Below are 27,182 nucleotides of genomic sequence, written 5' to 3'. Positions count from 1 at the left end.
GAGAGATATTGGTCTATAATTTTCAAAGTGCATGTGGTTTTTCATAGGCTTAGGTATAACTGAAATATGGGCATCTAGCGCTTCAGGGCACAATCTTTCACCCTCCCTCAGAGAACCCGTCGGGCCCCGGAGCAGAGGTACGTTTAAAATGACTGTACCACCAGACCCAGGCTGAAGCAGTGGAGGCAGGAAACCCCAGCACCTCCATGATGTGACTCCATTAGAATCAATGGAACCCTATCATAGAGGGGCGGGGGTTTCCTCCCACTAAGGGTGGGTCAGCCCGCCTCCTGTGCTTCAGCCTGGGCCTGGTGGTACAGTCACTTTAAGACTCTTAATGGCTCTCTTCACTTCCTCCAGGGACACAGGATCTTCCATTATATCTCTATGTTCCGCTGTAAGTGTTGGTACGTCCATATCAGCAAACAGCGAATCCGCTGCCCGTTGATTAGAAATGTGGTCCCCTTTATAAAGTTTAGAATAAAACTTATAAAAGGAGTCTAATACGGAATGGGAATTTTGCGAAGTGGAGCCATCAGAAAGCCTCAAAGTCGGGATTACCGTGTGACAAAACTTTGGGGAGAGTCTTCTAGCTAAAAAAGAACCTGGTTTATCCCCTTGGCTAAAAAAACGGTATTGCGTCTAACGTAAACTCCTCTCAGCTATTCAAGTCAATTCAATTCAGTCCGTGCCAATTCAACCTTGGCTAACAGCCCAGAATTAGGAGCACGTTTGTGTTGAGCAACTAACTTTGTGTATTCTTCAGACTTTAGCTTAAAGGTGGCCTCCCTGTCTTTTTTAAGTTGAGATGCCAATTTTATGAGAGTACCCCGGATTGTGGCCTTATGGGCCTCCCAATTGGTTGCGGCGGACATATCTTGTGGCAAATTGATAGAAAAGTAATCTTGAAGCCCAGAGACAATTTCCGCATAAGAAGAGGGGTTCGTAAATGTCTCACTTAATCTCCAAGGAAGGAATGTTGGGATCCAACACCACCGAGACCGGATCCTGATCTGACCAGGGTACAGGGGTAATAGAAGCCTTAGAGAGATCAAAAGAGAGCTGTGAGGAAAGTAGGATGTGGTCAATACGAGAATAACAAGAATGTGCTACTGAAAAATAAGTATAATCTTGAGCCGTCGCATCGATAAAGTCATTAGCATGAAATAATTTAGCTAACAGAAGACCAAGTTTAGATGGGGCTCTGGATTTGGAAAGTCCACTAGCTGTCTTGTCCAGTGAAGTGTCCAAAGCCAAGGTGGAATCCCCAGCAGTAGGCATGTAACCCATTCTCTGCCTGCCAGTTACAGGGTACAGAGAAATACACATAACAGTTTAATATAAGACCTCACAGAATAGACTATAAACCTCTTGTGGACAGGAGCATCCTCAGCCCAGCCGCAGGAAATGCGCTCTGGTATACGACAATATGTTGCAAAATCAGTGAAAAAACATTCCTGTGTTTATTGTGCAATAGTAATGACAGCAGTGGGCAGGAAAGAAAGCTAAGGGGGCGAGTACGCAAACGGACCAATCAGGGAGATGCATGATGGGAAATGTAGTTTCCTATCTTGGCTATAGATCGGCTTTAAAAAAAACCCTGTAACTCAGGAATGGCAGCGGCTTGAAAGACAGGAGACGGCTCAAAATACTCAGGGGGACTTGGTGAGTAAGACCGGCTAGCATTTCATATTTTCACTTTTAGGTGGATAACCCCTTTAAGCTATCACCAGCTTAAATGAAAAGGGAAGGGGGATGGGATATGGGAGTGACCTTCCACCCTTACTCTGGTCGTACCTAAAAAACCTCTCCCTAATGGTGCACTCACATGTCTCTTCAGGGCTGCAGCGTAAAATCTACAGCGCATCTTTCCGCCAGTCAGTACTATGTAGACTTTGGGAAATTTGCAGATTCAGGGTATGTGCACACTGCTTTAACCCCTTAACGACAAAGGGCGTATATCTATGCCCTATTGCCGGTAAGGGTGTTCAGAGCAGGGCCACGCGGCGACCCCGCTCTGAACCGCGGTGGTCCCGGGTGCCGATTGTAGCCCGGGACCGCAGGTATTAGCGGGCACGGTCCGATCGCCGTGCCCGCTAATACAGTAATCAGATGCAGCTGTCAAAGATGATTACCGGATTCAGCTTATCCCTGGTGTCTAGTGGCGGAGATCGCTCCCTCGGGACGGTATCCCGGAGGAGCCATCTCCTTGTCTGAAGCCGGATGGGGACCGCTCCAAGATGGCGCCGTCCCCGACTCGGCACTCGTTACTTCCGGCTGCAGCAGCCGAAAGCAAACGAGTGCCGATCTCATGGATCTCTGCAGCATATCTATGCTGCAGAGATCTCTATGAGAGATCAAAGCACTTATACTAGAAGTCCCCCAGGGGGAATAACCCTAACCCCAGGGGGAATAACCCTAACCCCAGGGGGGGGAATAACCCTAACCCCAGAGGGGGGAATAACCCTAACCCCAGGGGGGGAATAACCCTAACCCCAGGGGGGGGAATAACCCTAACCCCAGGGGGGGAATAACCCTAACCCCAGAGGGGGGAATAACCCTAACCCCAGAGGGGGGAATAACCCTAACCCCAGGGGGGCTTCTAGTATAAGTGTAAAAGTAAAAAATAAAGTGTTGTTAATAGTAAAAAGCCCCCTCCCCTAATAAAAGTCAGAATCACCCCCCTTTTCCCAGGTCATTAATAAAAGTAAATAAATAAATAAACAAACATGTTTGCTATCGCCGCGTGCGTAATCGCCCGAACTATTAATCACATTCCTGATCTCGTACGGTAAATGGCGTCAGCGCAAAAAAATCCCAAAGTGCAAAATTGCGCATTTTTGGTCGCATCAAATCCAGAAAAATTGTAATAAAAAGCGATTAAAAGAAGTCGTATATGCGCAATCAAGGTACCGATAGAAAGAACACATCATAGCGCAAAAACTGACACCTGACAGAGCGCCATAGACCAAAGGATAAAAGCGCTATAAGCCGGGAATAGAGTGATTTTAAGTGACGTATATTTGTTGACAATGGTTTGAATTTTTTACAGGCCATCAGATACAATATAAGTTATAAGTTCCTCCGTCCAAAGAGTTCATTCTGTGTAATACATATATTCCTGTATATAATAACCCTGTATAGTATATAGGAGCTGCCGGTCAGTATTACATATGTTCCTGTATATAATAACCCTGTATAGTATATAGGAGCTGCCGGTCAGTATTACATATATTACTGTATATAACCCTGTATAGTATATAGGAGCTGCAGGTCAGTATTACATATATTACTGTATATAACCCTGTATAGTATATAGGAGCTGCCGGTCAGTATTACATATGTTCCTGTATATAATAACCCTGTATAGTATATAGGAGCTGCCGGTCAGTATTACATATGTTCCTGTATATATAGGAGCTGCCGGTCAGTATTACATATGTTCCTGTATATAACCCTGTATAGTATATAGGAGCTGCCGGTCAGTATTACATATATTACTGTATATAACCCTGTATAGTATATAGGAGCTGCCGGTCAGTATTACATATGTTCCTGTATATAACCCTGTATAGTATATAGGAGCTGCCGGTCAGTATTACATATGTTCCTGTATATAATAACCCTGTATAGTATATAGGAGCTGCCGGTCAGTATTACATATGTTCCTGTATATAATAACCCTGTATAGTATATAGGAGCTGCCGGTCAGTATTACATATGTTCCTGTATATAATAACCCTGTACAGTATATAGGAGCTGCCGGTCAGTATTACATATATTACTGTATATAACCCTGTATAGTATATAGGAGCTGCAGGTCAGTATTACATATATTACTGTATATAACCCTGTACAGTATATAGGAGCTGCCGGTCAGTATTACATATATTCCTGTATATAATAACCCTGTATAGTATATAGGAGCTGCCGGTCAGTATTACATATATTACTGTATATAACCCTGTATAGTATATAGGAGCTGCCGGTCCGTATTACATATGTTCCTGTATATAATAACCCTGTATAGTGTATAGGAGCTGCCGGTCAGTATTACATATGTTCCTGTATATAATAACCCTGTATAGTATATAGGAGCTGCCGGTCAGTATTACATATGTTCCTGTATATAATAACCCTGTATAGTATATAGGAGCTGCCGGTCAGTATTACATATGTTCCTGTATATAATAACCCTGTATAGTATATAGGAGCTGCCGGTCAGTATTATATATGTTCCTGTATATAATAACCCTGTACAGTATATAGGAGCTGCCGGTCAGTATTACATATGTTCCTGTATATAATAACCTTGTATAGTATATAGGAGCTGCCGGTCAGTATTACATATGTTCCTGTATATAACCCTGTATAGTATATAGGAGCTGCCGGTCAGTATTACATATGTTCCTGTATATAATAACCCTGTATAGTATATAGGAGCTGCCGGTCAGTATTACATATATTACTGTATATAACCCTGTATAGTATATAGGAGCTGCCGGTCCGTATTACATATGTTCCTGTATATAATAACCCTGTATAGTGTATAGGAGCTGCCGGTCAGTATTACATATGTTCCTGTATATAATAACCCTGTATAGTATATAGGAGCTGCCGGTCAGTATTACATATGTTCCTGTATATAATAACCCTGTATAGTATATAGGAGCTGCCGGTCAGTATTACATATGTTCCTGTATATAATAACCCTGTATAGTATATAGGAGCTGCCGGTCAGTATTATATATGTTCCTGTATATAATAACCCTGTACAGTATATAGGAGCTGCCGGTCAGTATTACATATGTTCCTGTATATAATAACCTTGTATAGTATATAGGAGCTGCCGGTCAGTATTACATATGTTCCTGTATATAACCCTGTATAGTGTATAGGAGCTGCCGGTCAGTATTACATATGTTCCTGTATATAACCCTGTATAGTATATAGGAGCTGCCGGTCAGTATTACATATGTTCCTGTATATAATAACCCTGTATAGTATATAGGAGCTGCCGGTCAGTATTACATATGTTCCTGTATATAATAACCCTGTATAGTATATAGGAGCTGCCGGTCAGTATTATATATGTTCCTGTATATAATAACCCTGTACAGTATATAGGAGCTGCCGGTCAGTATTACATATGTTCCTGTATATAATAACCTTGTATAGTATATAGGAGCTGCCGGTCAGTATTACATATGTTCCTGTATATAACCCTGTATAGTATATAGGAGCTGCCGGTCAGTATTACATATATTACTGTATATAACCCTGTATAGTATATAGGAGCTGCCGGTCAGTATTACATATGTTCCTGTATATAATAACCCTGTATAGTATATAGGAGCTGCCGGTCAGTATTACATATGTTCCTGTATATAATAACCCTGTATAGTATATAGGAGCTGCCGGTCAGTATTATATATGTTCCTGTATATAATAACCCTGTATAGTATATAGGAGCTGCCGGTCAGTATTACATATGTTCCTGTATTTAACCCTGTATAGTATATAGGAGCTGCCGGTCAGTATTACATATATTACTGTATATAACCCTGTATAGTATATAGGAGCTGCCGGTCAGTATTACATATATTCCTGTATATAACCCTGTATATATAGGAGCTGCAGGTCAGTATTATATATGTTCCTGTATATATAGGAGCTGCCGGTCAGTATTACATATGTTCCTGTATATATAGGAGCTGCCGGTCAGTATTACATATGTTCCTGTATATAATAACCCTGTATAGTATATAGGAGCTGCCGGTCAGTATTACATATGTTCCTGTATATAACCCTGTATAGTATATAGGAGCTGCCGGTCAGTATTACATATGTTCCTGTATATAATAACCCTGTATAGTATATAGGAGCTGCCGGTCAGTATTACATATGTTACTGTATATAATAACCCTGTACAGTATATAGGAGCTGCCGGTCAGTATTATATATGTTCCTGTATATAATAACCCTGTATAGTGTATAGGAGCTGCCGGTCCGTATTACATATGTTCCTGTATATAATAACCCTGTATAGTATATAGCAGCTGCCGGTCAGTATTATATATGTTCTTGTATATATAGGAGCTGCCGGTCAGTATTACATATATTACTGTATATAACCCTGTATAGTATATAGGAGCTGCCGGTCAGTATTATATATATTCCTGTATATAACCCTGTATAGTATATAGGAGCTGCCGGTCAGTATTACATATGTTCCTGTATATAATAACCCTGTATAGTATATAGGAGCTGCCGGTCAGTATTACATATGTTCCTGTATATAATAACCCTGTATAGTGTATAGGAGCTGCCGGTCAGTATTACATATGTTCCTGTATATAATAACCCTGTATAGTGTATAGGAGCTGCTGGTCAGTATTACATATGTTCCTGTATATAACCCTGTATAGTATATAGGAGCTGCCGGTCAGTATTACATATGTTCCTGTATATATAGGAGCTGCTGGTCAGTATTACATATGTTCCTGTATATAACCCTGTACAGTATATAGGAGCTGCCGGTCAGTATTACATATATTACTGTATATAACCCTGTATAGTATATAGGAGCTGCCGGTCAGTATTATATATGTTCCTGTATATAACCCTGTATAGTATATAGGAGCTGCCGGTCAGTATTATATATGTTCCTGTATATAACCCTGTATAGTATATAGGAGCTGCCGGTCAGTATTACATATATTACTGTATATAACCCTGTATAGTATATAGGAGCTGCCGGTCAGTATTACATATATTACTGTATATAACCCTGTATAGTATATAGGAGCTGCCGGTCAGTATTACATATATTACTGTATATAACCCTGTATAGTATATAGGAGCTGCCGGTCAGTATTACATATGTTCCTGTATATAATAACCCTGTATAGTATATAGGAGCTGCCGGTCAGTATTACATATGTTCCTGTATATAATAACCCTGTATAGTATATAGGAGCTGCCGGTCAGTATTACATATATTCCTGTATATAATAACCCTGTATAGTATATAGGAGCTGCCGGTCAGTATTACATATGTTCCTGTATATATAGGAGCTGCCGGTCAGTATTATATATGTTCCTGTATATAATAACCCTGTATAGTGTATAGGAGCTGCCGGTCAGTATTACATATGTTCCTGTATATAACCCTGTATAGTGTATAGGAGCTGCCGGTCAGTATTACATATATTCCTGTATATAACCCTGTATAGTATATAGGAGCTGCAGGTCAGTATTACATATATTACTGTATATAACCCTGTATAGTATATAGGAGCTGCCGGTCAGTATTACATATATTACTGTATATAACCCTGTATAGTATATAGGAGCTGCCGGTCAGTATTACATATGTTCCTGTATATAATAACCCTGTATAGTATATAGGAGCTGCCGGTCAGTATTACATATGTTCCTGTATATAATAACCCTGTATAGTATATAGGAGCTGCCGGTCAGTATTATATATGTTCCTGTATATAACCCTGTATAGTATATAGGAGCTGCCGGTCAGTATTATATATGTTCCTGTATATAATAACCCTGTATAGTATATAGGAGCTGCCGGTCAGTATTATATATGTTCCTGTATATAATAACCCTGTATAGTATATAGGAGCTGCCGGTCAGTATTACATATGTTCCTGTATATAACCCTGTATATATAGGAGCTGCCGGTCAGTATTATATATGTTCCTGTATATAATAACCCTGTATAGTATATAGGAGCTGCAGGTCAGTATTACATATATTCCTGTATATAATAACCCTGTATAGTATATAGGAGCTGCCGGTCAGTATTATATATGTTCCTGTATATAATAACCCTGTATAGTATATAGGAGCTGCCGGTCAGTATTATATATGTTCCTGTATATAATAACCCTGTACAGTATATAGGAGCTGCCGGTCAGTATTACATATGTTCCTGTATATAACCCTGTATAGTATATAGGAGCTGCCGGTCAGTATTACATATGTTCCTGTATATAATAACCCTGTACAGTATATAGGAGCTGCCGGTCAGTATTACATATGTTCCTGTATATAATAACCCTGTATAGTATATAGGAGCTGCCGGTCAGTATTACATATGTTCCTGTATATAATAACCCTGTATAGTGTATAGGAGCTGCCGGTCCGTATTACATATGTTCCTGTATATAATAACCCTGTATAGTGTATAGGAGCTGCCGGTCAGTATTACATATGTTCCTGTATATAATAACCCTGTATAGTATATAGGAGCTGCCGGTCAGTATTACATATGTTCCTGTATATAATAACCCTGTATAGTATATAGGAGCTGCCGGTCAGTATTACATATGTTCCTGTATATAACCCTGTATAGTATATAGGAGCTGCCGGTCAGTATTACATATGTTCCTGTATATAATAACCCTGTATAGTATATAGGAGCTGCCGGTCAGTATTACATATGTTCCTGTATATAATAACCCTGTATAGTATATAGGAGCTGCCGGTCAGTATTACATATGTTCCTGTATATAACCCTGTATAGTATATAGGAGCTGCCGGTCAGTATTATATATGTTCCTGTATATAACCCTGTATAGTATATAGGAGCTGCCGGTCAGTATTACATATGTTCCTGTATATAATAACCCTGTATAGTATATAGGAGCTGCCGGTCAGTATTACATATATTACTGTATATAACCCTGTATATATAGGAGCTGCCGGTCAGTATTACATATATTACTGTATATAATAACCCTGTACAGTATATAGGAGCTGCCGGTCAGTATTACATATGTTCCTGTATATAATAACCCTGTATAGTATATAGGAGCTGCCGGTCAGTATTACATATGTTCCTGTATATAACCCTGTATAGTATATAGGAGCTGCCGGTCAGTATTATATATGTTCCTGTATATAACCCTGTATATATAGGAGCTGCCGGTCAGTATTATATATGTTCCTGTATATAACCCTGTACAGTATATAGGAGCTGCCGGTCAGTATTACATATATTACTGTATATAACCCTGTACAGTATATAGGAGCTGCCGGTCAGTATTACATATATTCCTGTATATAATAACCCTGTATACAGTGGCGTAGCCACCGTGGTCGCGGGGGTCGCCGCCGCGACCGGGCCCGCCACAAGGGGGGCCCGCGGGGCCCCCCGATCAATCACTCTTGTGACCGCAAGCATTGTTTTGCTTGCGGTCACAAGAGTTTGGCTCCGTCTTTCCCCGGCTGCTGCGCGGCTGCCGGGGGTGTCGCGTCTTACCCCCGGCAGCGCGCGCATCCCAGAACTCCCTGCGCGCCTTGGGCCCTGACTTCCGGTTTCCGGCGCAGGGAGTTCTGGGATGCGCGCGCTGCCGGGGATAAGACGCGACACCCCCGGCAGCCGCGCAGCAGCCGGGGACAGACCAGGAGGAGTGAGAATCAACGTGGGAGCGCGATGTCAGGTGAGTTAAGTTTTTTTTTTTTTTTTATCAGCCTGTACGGGTGGGGGGAAAGGAGGGGGCCATCTATGAGGGTGGGGGGGAAAGGAGGGGGCCATCTATGAGGGTGGGGGGGAAAGGAGGGGGCCATCTATGAGGGTGGGGGGAAAGAGGGGGCCATTTATGAGGGTGGGGGGGAAGGAGGGGGCCATCTATGAGGGTGGGGGGAAAGAGGGGGGCCATCTATGAGGGTGGGGGGGGGGAAGGGGACCATCTATAAGGGAGGGGGGAAAGAGGGGGGGCCATCTATGAGGGTGGGGGGGGAAGGGGACCATCTATAAGGGAGGGAGGAAGGGGACCATCTATAAAGGGGGGGAAAGGGGACCATCTATAAGGGAGGGGGGGAAGGGGACCATCTATAAGGGAGGGGGGGGAGGGGACCATCTATAAGGGAGGGGGGGGGAAGGGGACCATCTATAAGGGTGGGGGGGGGGAAGGGGACCATCTATAAGGGAGGGGGGGGGGAAGGGGACCATCTATAAGGGAGGGGGGGGGGAAGGGGACCATCTATAAGGGAGGGGGGGGGAAGGGGACCATCTATAAGGGAGGGTGGGGGGAGAGGGGGCCATCTATAAGGGAGGGTGGGGGGAGAGGGGACCATCCATAAGGGAGGGTGAGGAGAGAGGGGGCCATCTATAAGGGAGGGGGTATAGGGGGCCATCTATAAGGGAGGGGGTAGAGGGGGCCATCTATAAGGGAGGGGGTAGAGGGGGCCATCTATAAGGGAGGGGGCCATCTATTTGGGGGGGCAACATAGGGGGAGAGGGAATACACAGAGGGGGGCATATATTATTAGGAGGTCACAGAGTCAGGGCTACCCACTAAATGAGGGTGTAAAGGGGACAGTACAGATGTGCAGTGTGTAGAGAGATGAGGATGGTGTCAGAGTGTGGAGCCTAATATGTCTGTCTGGCAGATTCTGTGGATTCGTGGCCCAGAGAAGTTCTCATAACGGCCCAGGACGGATGGAGAAGATGATGAAAAGGGAAGAACTCCGATCAGAGAAGACGTCCCCTGTGAGTCACCTGATATAACTGCACTGTAATGTATATGGTGTATAGAGCCTGTGTAGAGCTGGGGCCACCTCTATATGACTGGATGAGGTGATTTAGTATACTGGATTTGGTCAGTAACAATATGGTGGTGATGGTAGTGGTTGTGGTGTGGCGGTAATGTTTCCTCCCTATATACTGGTATTACTGGTAATATTGGTCTCAGTATACAGGATTTGGTCGGTAACAGTATGGCGGTAATAGGTAATATCTGTCTTGGTGTGTGTGTGTGTGTGTATATATATATATATATATATATATATATATATATATATATATACATACAGTGGTACCTTGGTTTAAGAGTAACTTCGTTTAAGAGCGTTTTGGTTTAAGAGCTCACAGTTTTTCAAAATTGTGACTTGGTTTAAGAACATTGCTTTGGTTTAAGAACTTCCTGTATTGGGTGGGAGCGCGAGTGGAGAAGGGGCATGGCCTGCATAGCGGGGTCTACAGCACTGTACTCTAAACACCTTCCAAATCATAGCAGATCCCCTTCAGGCTGGGGCTTACATCAGGGGACAGGACTGTGGGGGGGGGTAATCTCTCCATAGCTGTAACCCCTCTCTCCCCGGACAGAGAGTGCTGCATGTATGTGCCCACATCTGTACTGCTCATTCCTTCATGCTCCCTGCAGTCTCTGTCAGCCCTTGTGTTTCCCATCCTCTCCATTACTGTACAGTACAGAATAATAAATATATTTGGGGTGCGGAACCAATTGTCTGCATTTACATGATTTCTTATAGGAAAATTTGCTTTGGTTTAAGAGTGGATTTGGATTACAAGCACGGTCCTGGAACGAATTATGCTCATAATCCAAGGCACCACTGTGTGTGTATATATATATATATATATATATATATATATATATATATATATATATATATATATATACACACACACACACACAACAATAGCATCACTTGGTCGTGAAAGGAGGGGGGGGGGGGGGCCGGTCAGTATTACATATGTTCCTGTATATAACCCTGTATAGTATATAGGAGCTGCCGGTCAGTATTATATATGTTCCTGTATATAATAACCCTGTATAGTATATAGGAGCTGCCGGTCAGTATTACATATGTTCCTGTATATAATAACCCTGTATAGTATATAGGAGCTGCAGGTCAGTATTACATATGTTCCTTTATATAACCCTGTATAGTGTATAGGAGCTGCCGGTCAGTATTACATATATTCCTGTATATAACCCTGTATAGTATATAGGAGCTGCCGGTCAGTATTATATATGTTCCTGTATATAATAACCCTGTATAGTATATAGGAGCTGCCGGTCAGTATTACATATGTTCCTGTATATAACCCTGTATAGTATATAGGAGCTGCCGGTCAGTATTACATATATTACTGTATATAACCCTGTATAGTATATAGGAGCTGCCGGTCAGTATTATATATGTTCCTGTATATAACCCTGTATATATAGGAGCTGCCGGTCAGTATTACATATATTCCTGTATATAACCCTGTATAGTATATAGGAGCTGCCGGTCAGTATTATATATGTTCCTGTATATAACCCTGTATAGTATATAGGAGCTGCCGGTCAGTATTATATATGTTCCTGTATATAACCCTGTATATATAGGAGCTGCCGGTCAGTATTACATATATTCCTGTATATAACCCTGTATAGTATATAGGAGCTGCCGGTCAGTATTATATATGTTCCTCTATATAATAACCCTGTATAGTATATAGGAGCTGCCGGTCAGTATTATATATGTTCCTGTATATAACCCTGTATAGTATATAGGAGCTGCCGGTCAGTATTATATATGTTCCTGTATATAATAACCCTGTATAGTATATAGGAGCTGCCGGTCAGTATTACATATGTTCCTGTATATAACCCTGTATAGTATATAGGAGCTGCCGGTCAGTATTACATATGTTCCTGTATATAATAACCCTGTATAGTATATAGGAGCTGCCAGTCAGTATTACATATATTACTGTATATAACCCTGTATAGTATATAGGAGCTGCCGGTCAGTATTATATATGTTCCTGTATATAACCCTGTATAGTATATAGGAGCTGCCGGTCAGTATTACATATATTACTGTATATAACCCTGTATAGTATATAGGAGCTGCCGGTCAGTATTACATATGTTCCTGTATATAATAACCCTGTATAGTATATAGGAGCTGCCGGTCAGTATTACATATATTCCTGTATATAATAACCCTGTATAGTATATAGGAGCTGCCGGTCAGTATTATATAGGTTCCTGTATATAACCCTGTATAGTATATAGGAGCTGCCGGTCAGTATTACATATATTCCTGTATATATAGGAGCTGCCGGTCAGTATTACATATATTACTGTATATAACCCTGTACAGTATATAGGAGCTGCCGGTCAGTATTACATATATTCCTGTATATAATAACCCTGTATAGTATATAGGAGCTGCCGGTCAGTATTACATATATTCCTGTATATAACCCTGTATAGTATATAGGAGCTGCAGGTCAGTATTACATATATTACTGTATATAACCCTGTATAGTATATAGGAGCTGCCGGTCAGTATTATATATGTTCCTGTATATAATAACCCTGTATAGTATATAGGAGCTGCCGGTCAGTATTACATATGTTCCTGTATATAATAACCCTGTATAGGAGCTGCCGGTCAGTATTACATATGTTCCTGTATATAACCCTGTATAGTATATAGGAGCTGCCGGTCAGTATTACATATGTTCCTGTATATAATAACCCTGTATAGTATATAGGAGCTGCCGGTCAGTATTACATATATTCCTGTATATAACCCTGTATAGTATATAGGAGCTGCCGGTCAGTATTACATATGTTCCTGTATATAATAACCCTGTATAGTATAAAGGAGCTGCCGGTCAGTATTACATATATTACTGTATATAATAACCCTGTATAGTATATAGGAGCTGCCGGTCAGTATTACATATGTTCCTGTATATAACCCTGTATAGTATATAGGAGCTGCCGGTCAGTATTACATATGTTCCTGTATATAATAACCCTGTATAGTATATAGGAGCTGCCGGTCAGTATTACATATGTTCCTGTATATAATAACCCTGTATAGTATATAGGAGCTGCCGGTCAGTATTACATATGTTCCTGTATATATAGGAGCTGCCGGTCAGTATTATATATGTTCCTGTATATAACCCTGTATAGTATATAGGAGCTGCCGGTCAGTATTACATATGTTCCTGTATATAATAACCCTGTATAGTATAAAGGAGCTGCCGGTCAGTATTACATATATTACTGTATATAATAACCCTGTATAGTATATAGGAGCTGCCGGTCAGTATTACATATATTACTGTATATAACCCTGTATATATAGGAGCTGCCGGTCAGTATTACATATGTTCCTGTATATAACCCTGTATAGTGTATAGGAGCTGCTGGTCAGTATTACATATATTACTGTATATAATAACCCTGTATAGTATATAGGAGCTGCCGGTCCGTATTACATATGTTCCTGTATATAATAACCCTGTATAGTATATAGGAGCTGCCGGTCAGTATTATATATGTTCCTGTATATAACCCTGTATAGTGTATAGGAGCTGCCGGTCAGTATTACATATGTTCCTGTATATAACCCTGTATAGTGTATAGGAGCTGCCGGTCAGTATTATATATGTTCCTGTATATAATAACCCTGTATAGTGTATAGGAGCTGCCGGTCAGTATTACATATGTTCCTGTATATAATAACCCTGTATAGTATATAGGAGCTGCCGGTCAGTATTACATATGTTCCTGTATATAACCCTGTATAGTGTATAGGAGCTGCCGGTCAGTATTACATATATTACTGTATATAATAACCCTGTATAGTATATAGGAGCTGCCGGTCAGTATTACATATGTTCCTGTATATAACCCTGTATAGTATATAGGAGCTGCCGGTCAGTATTACATATGTTCCTGTATATAATAACCCTGTATAGTATATAGGAGCTGCCGGTCAGTATTACATATGTTCCTGTATATAATAACCCTGTATAGTATATAGGAGCTGCAGGTCAGTATTACATATATTACTGTATATAACCCTGTATAGTATATAGGAGCTGCCGGTCCGTATTACATATGTTCCTGTATATAATAACCCTGTATAGTGTATAGGAGCTGCCGGTCAGTATTATATATGTTCCTGTATATAATAACCCTGTATAGTATATAGGAGCTGCAGGTCAGTATTACATATATTACTGTATATAACCCTGTACAGTATATAGGAGCTGCCGGTCAGTATTATATATGTTCCTGTATATAACCCTGTATAGTATATAGGAGCTGCCGGTCAGTATTACATATGTTCCTGTATATAATAACCCTGTATAGTGTATAGGAGCTGCCGGTCAGTATTACATATGTTCCTGTATATAACCCTGTATAGTATATAGGAGCTGCCGGTCAGTATTACATATGTTCCTGTATATAATAACCCTGTATAGTATATAGGAGCTGCCGGTCAGTATTACATATATTACTGTATATAACCCTGTATAGTATATAGGAGCTGAGTCTGGGACTCGCCTCCGGGGGGCAGCACTCTCCTGGTAGTGTCCCCTGACACAGTCTGCTGCTTTATGGGGGGCCCCCTGGGGGCAGCTCTCTCATTGGGGGGGGGTCTTTCATCATTCTTTACCCCTCCAGACACCTGGGACGCTTAGAGGGACTAATGAAGCCCAGTATATACATATATACCATTTCTTTTTAGATGATGATGTCTACATGGAGGGAGAAAGCGAAAGGTTCGAATATGTTTTAAATGAGAGCGGAATCATTTATTATGGACTGGATGATTACATCAAAAAAATGGGATGGAACTATGGGCAGGTAAGTGGATTTGTGTCACAGCTTCTATGTCCTTGGCTTATGGCCCCTGTTACATGAATTATTAACCCTGTGCAGTTGTGCAAACCATCAGACCATGAAGGAGGAATCACTTGTCTGTCGGCTTTTTGAAGACTTCTGCAGATCTCGCTAATCGCTGCTTGTCTCCAGGTTGGTTGTGTATCTCGGTTCCATTGAAGTGAATGGAGCTTATTTGCAAACCACTCCTGACCTGATCTGGAGATAAGAGTGGTGTTGTCCCTGGAAGGAGGCGGCCATGTTTTTCTAATTCTGGAGAACCCCTTTAACTGCTACAATGTGTGGATGAATGTCATCCTTCAGATCAGACACTGACGTGACCCTGTATAAGTCACACGGAGTGACATGAAGTCAGGCGGGAGTCGGGGGTGTTCGCAGCTGATCACCGGGACGTCTGTAACAGCCTCAGTTTGTGCAATCCCCCCACCACTATAGCCTCACCTATCGCTTACTTCTTTGGGATAAATGAGAGAAATAGCAGCCGGGGTCCGGATTTCATCCAGTGCCGGACCCTCTACTGGATATCTGATAGTGAGTTCACACGGACAGATTGTTTGGTTACAATTGGTGAAAACAAAGCCAGGAATGGATATAAAAAGAGGAGAAATCTCAGTCTTTCCTTTATGACCTGTTCTCTATTTTTTAGGTTATATTTCCACTTTGGGAACATATCAGGTAAAGGCGGCCATCTTCATCAGGTGAAACTGGAAACACGTTGTGCTATATCCTTGTCTTAGTGTTTTTAGACTTTCTATATACTCACATATCTACCTGAAAGTGGCTGCGTCTGTTGAACCTGTGTTTCTCAATCTCAATCTGTCTTGTTAAATAGACGGCTGCTAATAATAATCATGATCATTAATAGCGTCCGTCTATGTTACGAGACGGCTGCCTTCCCCGATATGTTCCTGAAGTTAGAACATAGTCATAAGGCCCTATTACATGGCGCAATTGTCGTTCGATAAATCACAATATCGTTTACATTTAGGCTGCGTTCACACATTGTATTTCTGTCAGTCTTTTTTCAACCAAAATCTGAAATGGAACTGACAGGGCAACGTTATAATGGAAAGATTTGCATATTTTACTGTTTTTCAACCAACTCCTGGTTTTGGTAGAAAAAACACTGACCAAAAGACTGATGGAAATACTAAGTGTGAACTTGGCCTGAAGCGATGATCTTTCCGTGTGTATGCAGCCAACCATCAAAGACTAATGAGAAGTCTTCACGTGTCGCTGATCGTACTGCAAATTGTTTGTTGTATGTACGGACGTCATTGAATTGTTCCCTGGCCGTATGAGTGTTACGGACTTCATATTATTCTATTGGCTAAAAGAGAATAATGAAGATAAAAAAAGACAAACTGCTTGAGAGGATAAAATCCCAACCTTTTCGTTAAGTTTTTAATACTTTTTATAATATGAAATCCCTCGCGAGCACGCACGTTTACCGCCACTTCTGGTTGCGTCCCCAATTTTATAATGTCTCAGAATGAATTCTTATTGTTGAAATATTTCCTTCATTTATATGCAAGTAATTTCTTATTTTCAAAACACTTTCATTTTTTCTCAAAGATTTTCTAATTACATTTTCTAAAACATTTGTTGAGCTATTGCGTATGCGGTATGTCTTATCTCCGCCTCCTCTAGGTGACGCCATCATATTGGAGCACGGGGGGGGAAATGACAAGGTCTACATGAACTTCTGCTTGGCGCATGTTTTCTAAAGTTATTGTGTGTTTGTATATATTTAAAAAATGAGCAATCCTTTTATTATTAAAGATGCTATAGAATGTAGAATCCCCGGGATCGCCCTGGAGAACGTTCGCTGAGCTATCGCCTGTACTAACCAACAGAAATTAACACTTGGCTGAAAATGCGAACGTTCACATGAACTTCCGGTTGCCGCCAGAATCATAAAAATTGGTCGGTTGAATAGATTTTTTTTTTTACATAAAAATTTGTGTGTGACGGAGAAAACATTGGCTACTATCCCCACCTCTCTTATCATCTACTTTTCTCTGCATTTACGTTACTCGCACGCTAAGTATTTGTGCTGTTGTTTTGTACGCCACTTCCAGTTGGCACCAGAATTTTTCTTCTAGGTAAATGTCTAAACTTTTCAAATCTCATTAAGTGGTTATTATCATATATTTGCATGACAAAGATTCTCCCGTACGTTAGGTGCAAATTTCATAAACGGAATCAAAGTAATACATCTGTCTACACAATAATTTAAACCAATCTCAACAATCATGCAAATTTTTCATCACTAATAATATTACAATAGAATTACGTTGTCCCGGAGGAGCGACCCACACGTCTGGCTCGGGCCGGGGTCTGCGCCGTAATGGGGCTGATCCCGGAGCGGCACTCGATTGCTTCCGGCTGCAGCAGCCGAAAGCAATCCAGTACCTATCTCATTGATCTATGCTGTATAACTATACTATACATATATAACTATACAGCAAAGATCTCTGCTTATACTAGATCTATGCTTATACTAGAAGTCCCCCAGGGGGAATAATCCTAACCCCAGAGGGGGAGAATAACCCTGACCCCAGAGGGGGAGAATAACCCTGACCCCACAGGGGGAGAAAAACCCTAACCCCAGAGGGGGAGAATAACCCTGACCCCAGAGGGGGAGAATAACCCTAACCCCAGAGGGGGAGAATAACCCTAACTCCAGAGGGGGAGAATAACCCTGACCCCAGAGGGGGAGAATAACCCTGACCCCAGAGGGGGAGAATAACCCTGAATCCAGAGGGGGAGAATAACCCTAACCCCAGAGGGGGAGAATAACCCTGACCCCAGAGGGGGAGAATAACCCTGAATCCAGAGGGGGAGAATAACCCTGACCCCAGAGGGGGAGAATAACCCTGACCCCAGAGGGGGAGAATAACCCTGAATCCAGAGGGGGAGAATAACCCTAACCCCAGAGGGGGAGAATAACCCTGACCCCAGAGGGGGAGAATAACCCTGAATCCAGAGGGGGAGAATAACCCTGACCCCAGAGGGGGAGAATAACCCTAACCCCAGAGGGGGAGAATAACCCTGACCCCAGAGGGGGAGAATAACCCTGACCCCAGAGGGGGAGAATAACCCTGAATCCAGAGGGGGAGAATAACCCTAACCCCAAAGGGGGAGAATAACCCTAACCCCAGAGGGGGAGAATAACCCTAACCCCAGAGGGGGAGAATAACCCTGACCCCAGAGGGGGAGAATAACCCTGACCCCAGAGGGGGAGAATAACCCTAACCCCAGAGGGGGAGAATAACCCTGACCCCAGAGGGGGAGAATAACCCTAACCCCAGAGGGGGAGAATAACCCTAACCCCAGAGGGGGAGAATAACCCTAACCCCAGAGGGGGAGAATAACCCTGAATCCAGAGGGGGAGAATAACCCTGACCCCAGAGGGGGAGAATAATCCTAACCCCAGAGGGGGAGAATAACCCTAACCCCAGAGGGGGAGAATAATCCTAACCCCAGAGGGGGAGAATAACCCCAGAGGGGGGGATAACTCTAACCCCAGGGGGGGAAATAACCCTAACCCCAGAGGGGGAGAATAACCCTGACCCCAGAGGGGGAGAATAACCCTGACCCCAGAGGGGGAGAATAACCCTAACCCCAGAGGGGGAGAATAACCCTAACCCCAGAGGGGGAGAATAACCCTGACCCCAGAGGGGGAGAATAACCCTGACCCCAGAGGGGGAGAATAACCCTGACCCCAGAGGGGGAGAATAACCCTAAACCCAGAGGGGGAGAATAACCCTGACCCCAGAGGGGGAGAATAACCCTGACCCCAGAGGGGGAGAATAACCCTGACCCCACAGGGGGAGAAAAACCCTAACCCCAGAGGGGGAGAATAACCCTGACCCCAGAGGGGGAGAATAACCCTAACCCCAGAGGGGGAGAATAACCCTGACCCCAGAGGGGGAGAATAACCCTGACCCCAGAGGGGGAGAATAACCCTGACCCCAGAGGGGGAGAATAACCCTGAATCCAGAGGGGGAGAATAACCCTAACCCCAGAGGGGGAGAATAACCCTGACCCCAGAGGGGGAGAATAACCCTGAATCCAGAGGGGGAGAATAACCCTGACCCCAGAGGGGGAGAATAACCCTGACCCCAGAGGGGGAGAATAACCCTGAATCCAGAGGGGGAGAATAACCCTAACCCCAGAGGGGGAGAATAACCCTGACCCCAGAGGGGGAGAATAACCCTGAATCCAGAGGGGGAGAATAACCCTAACCCCAAAGGGGAGAATAACCCTAACCCCAGAGGGGGAGAATAACCCTAACCCCAGAGGGGGAGAATAACCCTGACCCCAGAGGGGGAGAATAACCCTGACCCCAGAGGGGGAGAATAACCCTAACCCCAGAGGGGGAGAATAACCCTGACCCCAGAGGGGGAGAATAACCCTAACCCCAGAGGGGGAGAATAACCCTAACCCCAGAGGGGGAGAATAACCCTAACCCCAGAGGGGGAGAATAACCCTGAATCCAGAGGGGGAGAATAACCCTGACCCCAGAGGGGGAGAATAATCCTAACCCCAGAGGGGGAGAATAACCCTAACCCCAGAGGGGGAGAATAATCCTAACCCCAGAGGGGGAGAATAACCCCAGAGGGGGGGATAACTCTAACCCCAGGGGGGGAAATAACCCTAACCCCAGAGGGGGAGAATAACCCTGACCCCAGAGGGGGAGAATAACCCTGACCCCAGAGGGGGAGAATAACCCTGACCCCAGAGGGGGAGAATAATCCTAACCTCAGGGGAGGAATAACTCTAACCCCAGGGGGGGAAATAGGCCCCCTACCCTAATAAAAGTTTGAATCACCCCCCTTTTCCCATGTTATAAATAAAAATAAATAAACTATTAATTAATCACATTCCTGATCTCGCACGGTAAACGGCGTAAGTGCAAAAAAATCCCAAAGTGCGCATTTTTGGTCACAAATCCAGAAAAATTTAAATAAAAAGCGATCAAAAAATCGCATATGCGTAATCAAGGTACCGATAGAAAGTAAACATCATGGCGCAAAAAAATGACACCTGACACAGCGCCATAGACCAAAGGATAAAAGCGCTATAAGCCGGGAATAGAGCGATTGTAAGGGACGTATATTTGGTAACAATGGTTTGAATTTTTTACAGGCCATCAGATACAATATAAGTTATACATGTTATATATCGTTGTAATCGTAACAACTTAAGGAACATATATAACAAGTCAGTTTTACCCCAGGGCGAATGGCGTAAAATAAAATACCCTCTAAATAAAAGAAATGCTTTTTTTTTTTCAATTTCAACACACATTGAATTTTTTCCTGCTTTTGCAGTGACTTTATGCAGAAATTCAGCCTGTCATTGCAAAGTACAATTAGTGACGCAAAAAATAAGGGATCATCTGGGTCTCTAGGTGGAAAAATGCAACAGCTATGGCCTTTTAAGCACAAGGAGGAAAAAATGAAAACGCAAAAATTGAAATTGGCCCGGTCCTCTAAGGGTTAAACATGTTAATTTCTGTTGATGCCACCGGAAGAGGAGGAGGAGCTACAAGATACGTGATACAAATACGTGATACAAATCATTCCCTCCACCTACTTGAACAATGATCTGTAGGTGTAACGTGGACAGGACGACCGCAATAACAATCGCAGGTGCCGACCAGCATTCCGGCGGACCGGTTTCAGGTGGTTCGTAAAGGCGCTGACTAAAAATCACTTCATCTAATAGGAGGCTTAGTCTGTTCTCGGCTTTGGCTTCTATGCATTGTAGACACAGATCATGTGGATATTCTGCTATAGATTACCTAAGATGACACATTATTGTCTTGTTCTTTTACAGTTTGAAGAAGGAATTCTGGACATTTGTTTCCAGATCTTGAATAGAAGCTTAAACTATCAGGAAGATGAAGTTCTGGATCACTCCAAGAGATCTGATCCTGGCTATGTGGGCAGGGTGGTTAGTGCCATGGTGAGTAAAGGACAGCCTCATGGAAAACTCTTCCTCCTCCTCACAGGAAAAAGACTAATGTGGTCAGTTCTCCTAGAACACTATTCACACTCGGCAGGAGCACAATGCTATGGCAAAAACACAGAAAATGCAACAGCTCACCGCAATGGCAAAGTACAGACCCGATACCAATATGAAAATCACTAACAGCTCTTAGTTACCATTTGTAAATAGTGTAAACCATCCAACCAACCATAAGGTGGCCTCATGCTGAGATGGACCCTACACTGTACTATGACCTCATGCCGGGATGGACCCTACACTGTACTATGACCTCATGCCGGGATGGACCCTACACTGTACTATGGCCTCATGCCGGGATGGACCCTACACTGTACTATGGCCTCATGACGGGATGGACCCTACACTGTACTATGGCCTCATGACGGGATGGACCCTACACTGTACTATGGCCTCATGCCGGGATGGACCCTACACTGTACTATGGCCTCATGACGGGATGGACCCTACACTGTACTATGGCCTCATGACGGGATGGACCCTACACTGTACTATGGCCTCATGACGGGATGGACCCTACACTGTACTATGGCCTCATGACGGGATGGACCCTACACTGTACTATGGCCTCATGCCGGGATGGACCCTACACTGTACTCCAGCCTCATGCTGGGATGGACCCTACACTGTACTATGGCCTCATGCTGGGATGGACCCTACACTGTACTATGGCCTCATGACGGGATGGACCCTACACTGTACTATGGCCTCATGACGGGATGGACCCTACACTGTACTATGGCCTCATGACGGGATGGACCCTACACTGTACTATGGCCTCATGCCGGGATGGAACCTACACTGTACTCCAGCCTCATGCTGGGATGGACCCTACACTGTACTATGGCCTCATGCCGGGATGGACCCTACACTGTACTATGGCCTCATGCCGGGATGGACCCTACACTGTACTCCAGCCTCATGCCGGGATGGACCCTACACTGTACTATGACCTCATGCCGGGATGGACCCTACACTGTACTATGACCTCATGCCGGGATGGACCCTACACTGTACTATGGCCTCATGACGGGATGGACCCTACACTGTACTATGGCCTCATGCCGGGATGGACCCTACACTGTACTATGGCCTCATGACGGGATGGACCCTACACTGTACTATGGCCTCATGCCGGGATGGACCCTACACTGTACTATGGCCTCATGACGGGATGGACCCTACACTGTACTATGGCCTCATGACGGGATGGACCCTACACTGTACTATGGCCTCATGCCGGGATGGACCCTACACTGTACTCCAGCCTCATGCTGGGATGGACCCTACACTGTACTATGGCCTCATGCTGGGATGGACCCTACACTGTACTATGGCCTCATGCCGGGATGGACCCTACACTGTACTCCAGCCTCATGCCGGGATGGACCCTACACTGTACTATGGCCTCATGCCGGGATGGACCCTACACTGTACTATGGCCTCATGCCGGGATGGACCCTACACTGTACTATGGCCTCATGACGGGATGGACCCTACACTGTACTATGGCCTCATGACGGGATGGACCCTACACTGTACTATGGCCTCATGACGGGATGGACCCTACACTGTACTCCAGCCTCATGCTGGGATGGACCCTACACTGTACTATGGCCTCATGCCGGGATGGACCCTACACTGTACTCCAGCCTCATGCCGGGATGGACCCTACACTGTACTATGACCTCATGCCGGGATGGACCCTACACTGTACTATGACCTCATGCCGGGATGGACCCTACACTGTACTATGGCCTCATGCCGGGATGGACCCTACACTGTACTATGGCCTCATGCCAGGATGGACCCTACACTGTACTATGGCCTCATGCCAGGATGGACCCTACACTGTACTCCGGCCTCATGCCGGGATGGACCCTACAATGTACTCCGGCCTCATGCCGGGATGGACCCTACACTGTACTCCGGCCTCATGCCGGGATGGACCCTACACTGTACTCCGGCCTCATGCCGGGATGGACCCTACACTGTACTATGGCCTCATGCCGGGATGGACCCTACACTGTACTATGGCCTCATGCCGGGATGGACCCTACACTGTACTATGGCTTCATGCCTGGATGGACCCTACACTGTACTCCGGCCTCATGCCGGGATGGACCCTCCACTGTACTATGGCCTCATGCCGGGATGGACCCTACACTGTACTCCGGCCTCATGCCGGGATGGACCCTACACTGTACTCTGGCCTCATGCCGGGATGGACCCTACACTGTACTCCGGCCTCATGCCGGGATGGACCCTACACTTTACTATGGCCTCATGCCGGGATGGACCCTACACTTTACTATGGCCTCATGCCGGGATGGACCCTACACTGTACTCCAGCCTCATGCCGGGATGGACCCTACACTGTACTATGGCCTCATGCCGGGATGGACCCTACACTCTACTCCGGCCTCTCAATGGCATGTAATGCGCCTATCCTCTGCGCATGCAAGATCTGTCTTATACCGGCAAATATAATAACCAGCTGGGTGGGATGGGTTCAGTGCACGACCAAGTAGCGGCAGCCGCTTCCCCCATCAGGAACACAGAAAAAAGACAGGTTTGGGCAGCTCTCCTAGAACACTATTCACACTAGGCAGTTTACACTATTTGTGAATGGTGACCAAGAGCCTTATTGTTGCTTTAAAGGGAACCTGTCACCCCCCGTGCCGGGGTGACAGGCTCCCGACCCCCCGTTAGAGCCCTCTATACTTACCTCATCCCGCCGGGTCCCGCTTCTGGATTCAGTCGGGTCCCAGAGATCTCAGCCGCTGCAGCCCGGCGCGCGCGCTGACAGATGAGTCCAACGCTCATAGAGAATGACGGAGCGCTGGACTCTCCTGTCATTCTCTATGAGTGTTGGACTCATCTCTCAGCGCGCGCGCCGGTCTGCAGCGGCTGAGATCTTCATCACCCGACCGGATCCAGAAGCGGGACCCGGCGGGATTAGGTGAGTATAGGGGGCTCTAACGGGGGTCGGGAGCCTGTCACCCCGGCACGGGGGGTGACAGGTTCCCTTTAAGTGAGTTTCTTATCTGTATTGGGTCTGTATCTTGCCATTGCAGTGAGCTGTTGCACTTCCTCCTACTGCTACTACTACAATTACCACTGCCATTACTACTACCACCACCACCACTGCCATTACTACCACCACCACCGCTGCTATTACTACCACCACCACCACTGCCATTACTACTACCACCACTGCCATTACTACTACCACCACCACTGCCATTACTACTACCACCACCACTGCTGCTATTTCTACTACTACACTATACTACTACACTATACTACTACTACTACACTATACTACTATACTACTACTACTACACTATACTACTACACTATACTACTACTACTACACTATACTACTATACTACTACTACTACACTATACTACTACTACACTATACTACTACTACTACACTATACTACTACACTATACTACTACACTATACTACTACTACTACACTATACTACTATACTACTACTACACTATACTACTATACTACTACTACTACACTATACTACTACACTATACTACTACTACTACTACACTATACTACTACACTATACTACTACTACTACTACACTACACTATACTACTACTACTACTACTACTACACTACTACTACTACACTATACTACTACACTATACTACTACTACTACTACACTACACTATACTACTACACTATACTACTACACTATACTACTACACCATACTACTACACTATACTACTACTACTACACTATACTACTACTACACTATACTACTACACTATACTATACTACTACACTATACTACTACACTATACTACTACTACTACTACACTATACTACTACTACACTATACTACTACACTATACTACTACACTATACTACTACACTATACTACTACACTATACTACTACTACTACACTATACTACACTATACTACTACACTATACTACTACACTATACTACTACACCATACTACTACACTATACTACTACTACTACACTATACTACTACTACTACACTATACTACTACACTATACTACTACTACTACTACTACACTATACTACTACTACTACACTATACTACTACTACACTATACTACTACTACTACACTATACTACTACACTATACTACTACTACTACACTATACTACTACACTATACTACTACTACTACACTATACTACTACTACTACTACTACTACTACACTATACTACTACTACTACACTATACTACTACTATACTACTACTACTACACTATACTACTACACTATACTACTACTACACTATACTACTACACTATACTACTACACTATACTACTACTACTACTACTACTACACTATACTACTACTACTACTACACTATACTACTACTACTACACTATACTACTACACTATACTACTACACTATACTACTACTACTACTACTACACTATACTACTACTACTACACTATACTACTACACTATACTACTACACTATACTACTACTACTACTACTACACTATACTACTACTACTACACTATACTACTACTACTACTACACTATACTACTACACTATACTACTACACTATACTACTACTACTACACTATACTACTACACTATACTACTACTACTACACTATACTACTATTACTACACTATACTACTACACTATACTACTACTACTACACTATACTACTACTACTACTACTACTACTACACTATACTACTACTACTACACTATACTACTACTATACTACTACTACTACACTATACTACTACTACTACACTATACTACTACACTATACTACTACTACTACACTATACTACTACTACTACACTATACTACTACACTATACTACTACTACTACACTATACTACTACTACTACACTATACTACTACTATACTACTACTACTACACTATACTACTACTACTACACTACTACTACTACTACACTATACTACTACTACACTATACTACTACACTATACTACTACTACTACTACTACACTATACTACTACACTATACTACTACACTATACTACTACACTATACTACTACTACACTATACTACTACACTATACTACTACTACACTATACTACTACACTATACTACTACTACACTATACTACTACACTATACTACTACTACTACTACTACACTATACTACTACTACTACTACTGCTGCTGGTACTATAACTACTACTGCTGCTGCTATTCCTACTATCACTACTACACTATACTACTACACTATACTACTACACTATACTACTACTACACTATACTACTACACTATACTACTACTACTACACTATACTACTACACTATACTACTACTACTACACTATACTACTACTACTACACTATACTACTACACTATACTACTACTACTACACTATACTACTACTACACTATACTACTACACTATACTACTACTACTACACTATACTACTACTACACTATACTATACTACTACTACACTATACTACTACTACTACTACACTACACTATACTACTACTACTACTACACTATACTACTACACTACACTATACTACTACTACACTATACTACTACTACTACTACACTACACTACTACTACACTACACTATACTACTACACTATACTACTACTACTACTGCTGCTGGTACTATAACTACTACTGCTGCTGCCGCTATTCCT

General features: G+C 43.3%; 1 protein-coding gene across 2 annotated transcripts in view; it reads left to right on the top strand.

Annotated features, from left to right (window-relative positions):
• The window catches only part of LOC138772452 (protein-glutamine gamma-glutamyltransferase E-like), a 174,720-nt gene that overhangs the window by 45,185 nt on the left and 102,353 nt on the right, over positions 1–27,182 (top strand). The window contains exons 4-5 of one of the 2 annotated variants that reach the window (XM_069952848.1): positions 15,319–15,437; positions 21,321–21,449. In XM_069952848.1, the coding sequence (XP_069808949.1) occupies positions 15,319–15,437; positions 21,321–21,449 (248 nt within the window). The remainder of the gene's footprint in view (positions 1–15,318; positions 15,438–21,320; positions 21,450–27,182) is intronic. The other variant, XM_069952850.1, reaches the window with a different exon arrangement.

Source organism: Dendropsophus ebraccatus, chromosome 14, assembly GCF_027789765.1.
Source record: "Dendropsophus ebraccatus isolate aDenEbr1 chromosome 14, aDenEbr1.pat, whole genome shotgun sequence".
Taxonomy (NCBI): domain Eukaryota; kingdom Metazoa; phylum Chordata; class Amphibia; order Anura; family Hylidae; genus Dendropsophus; species Dendropsophus ebraccatus.
Note: the sequence above shows the minus strand (reverse complement) of the source record. Positions and strands in the feature narration are given on the sequence as shown.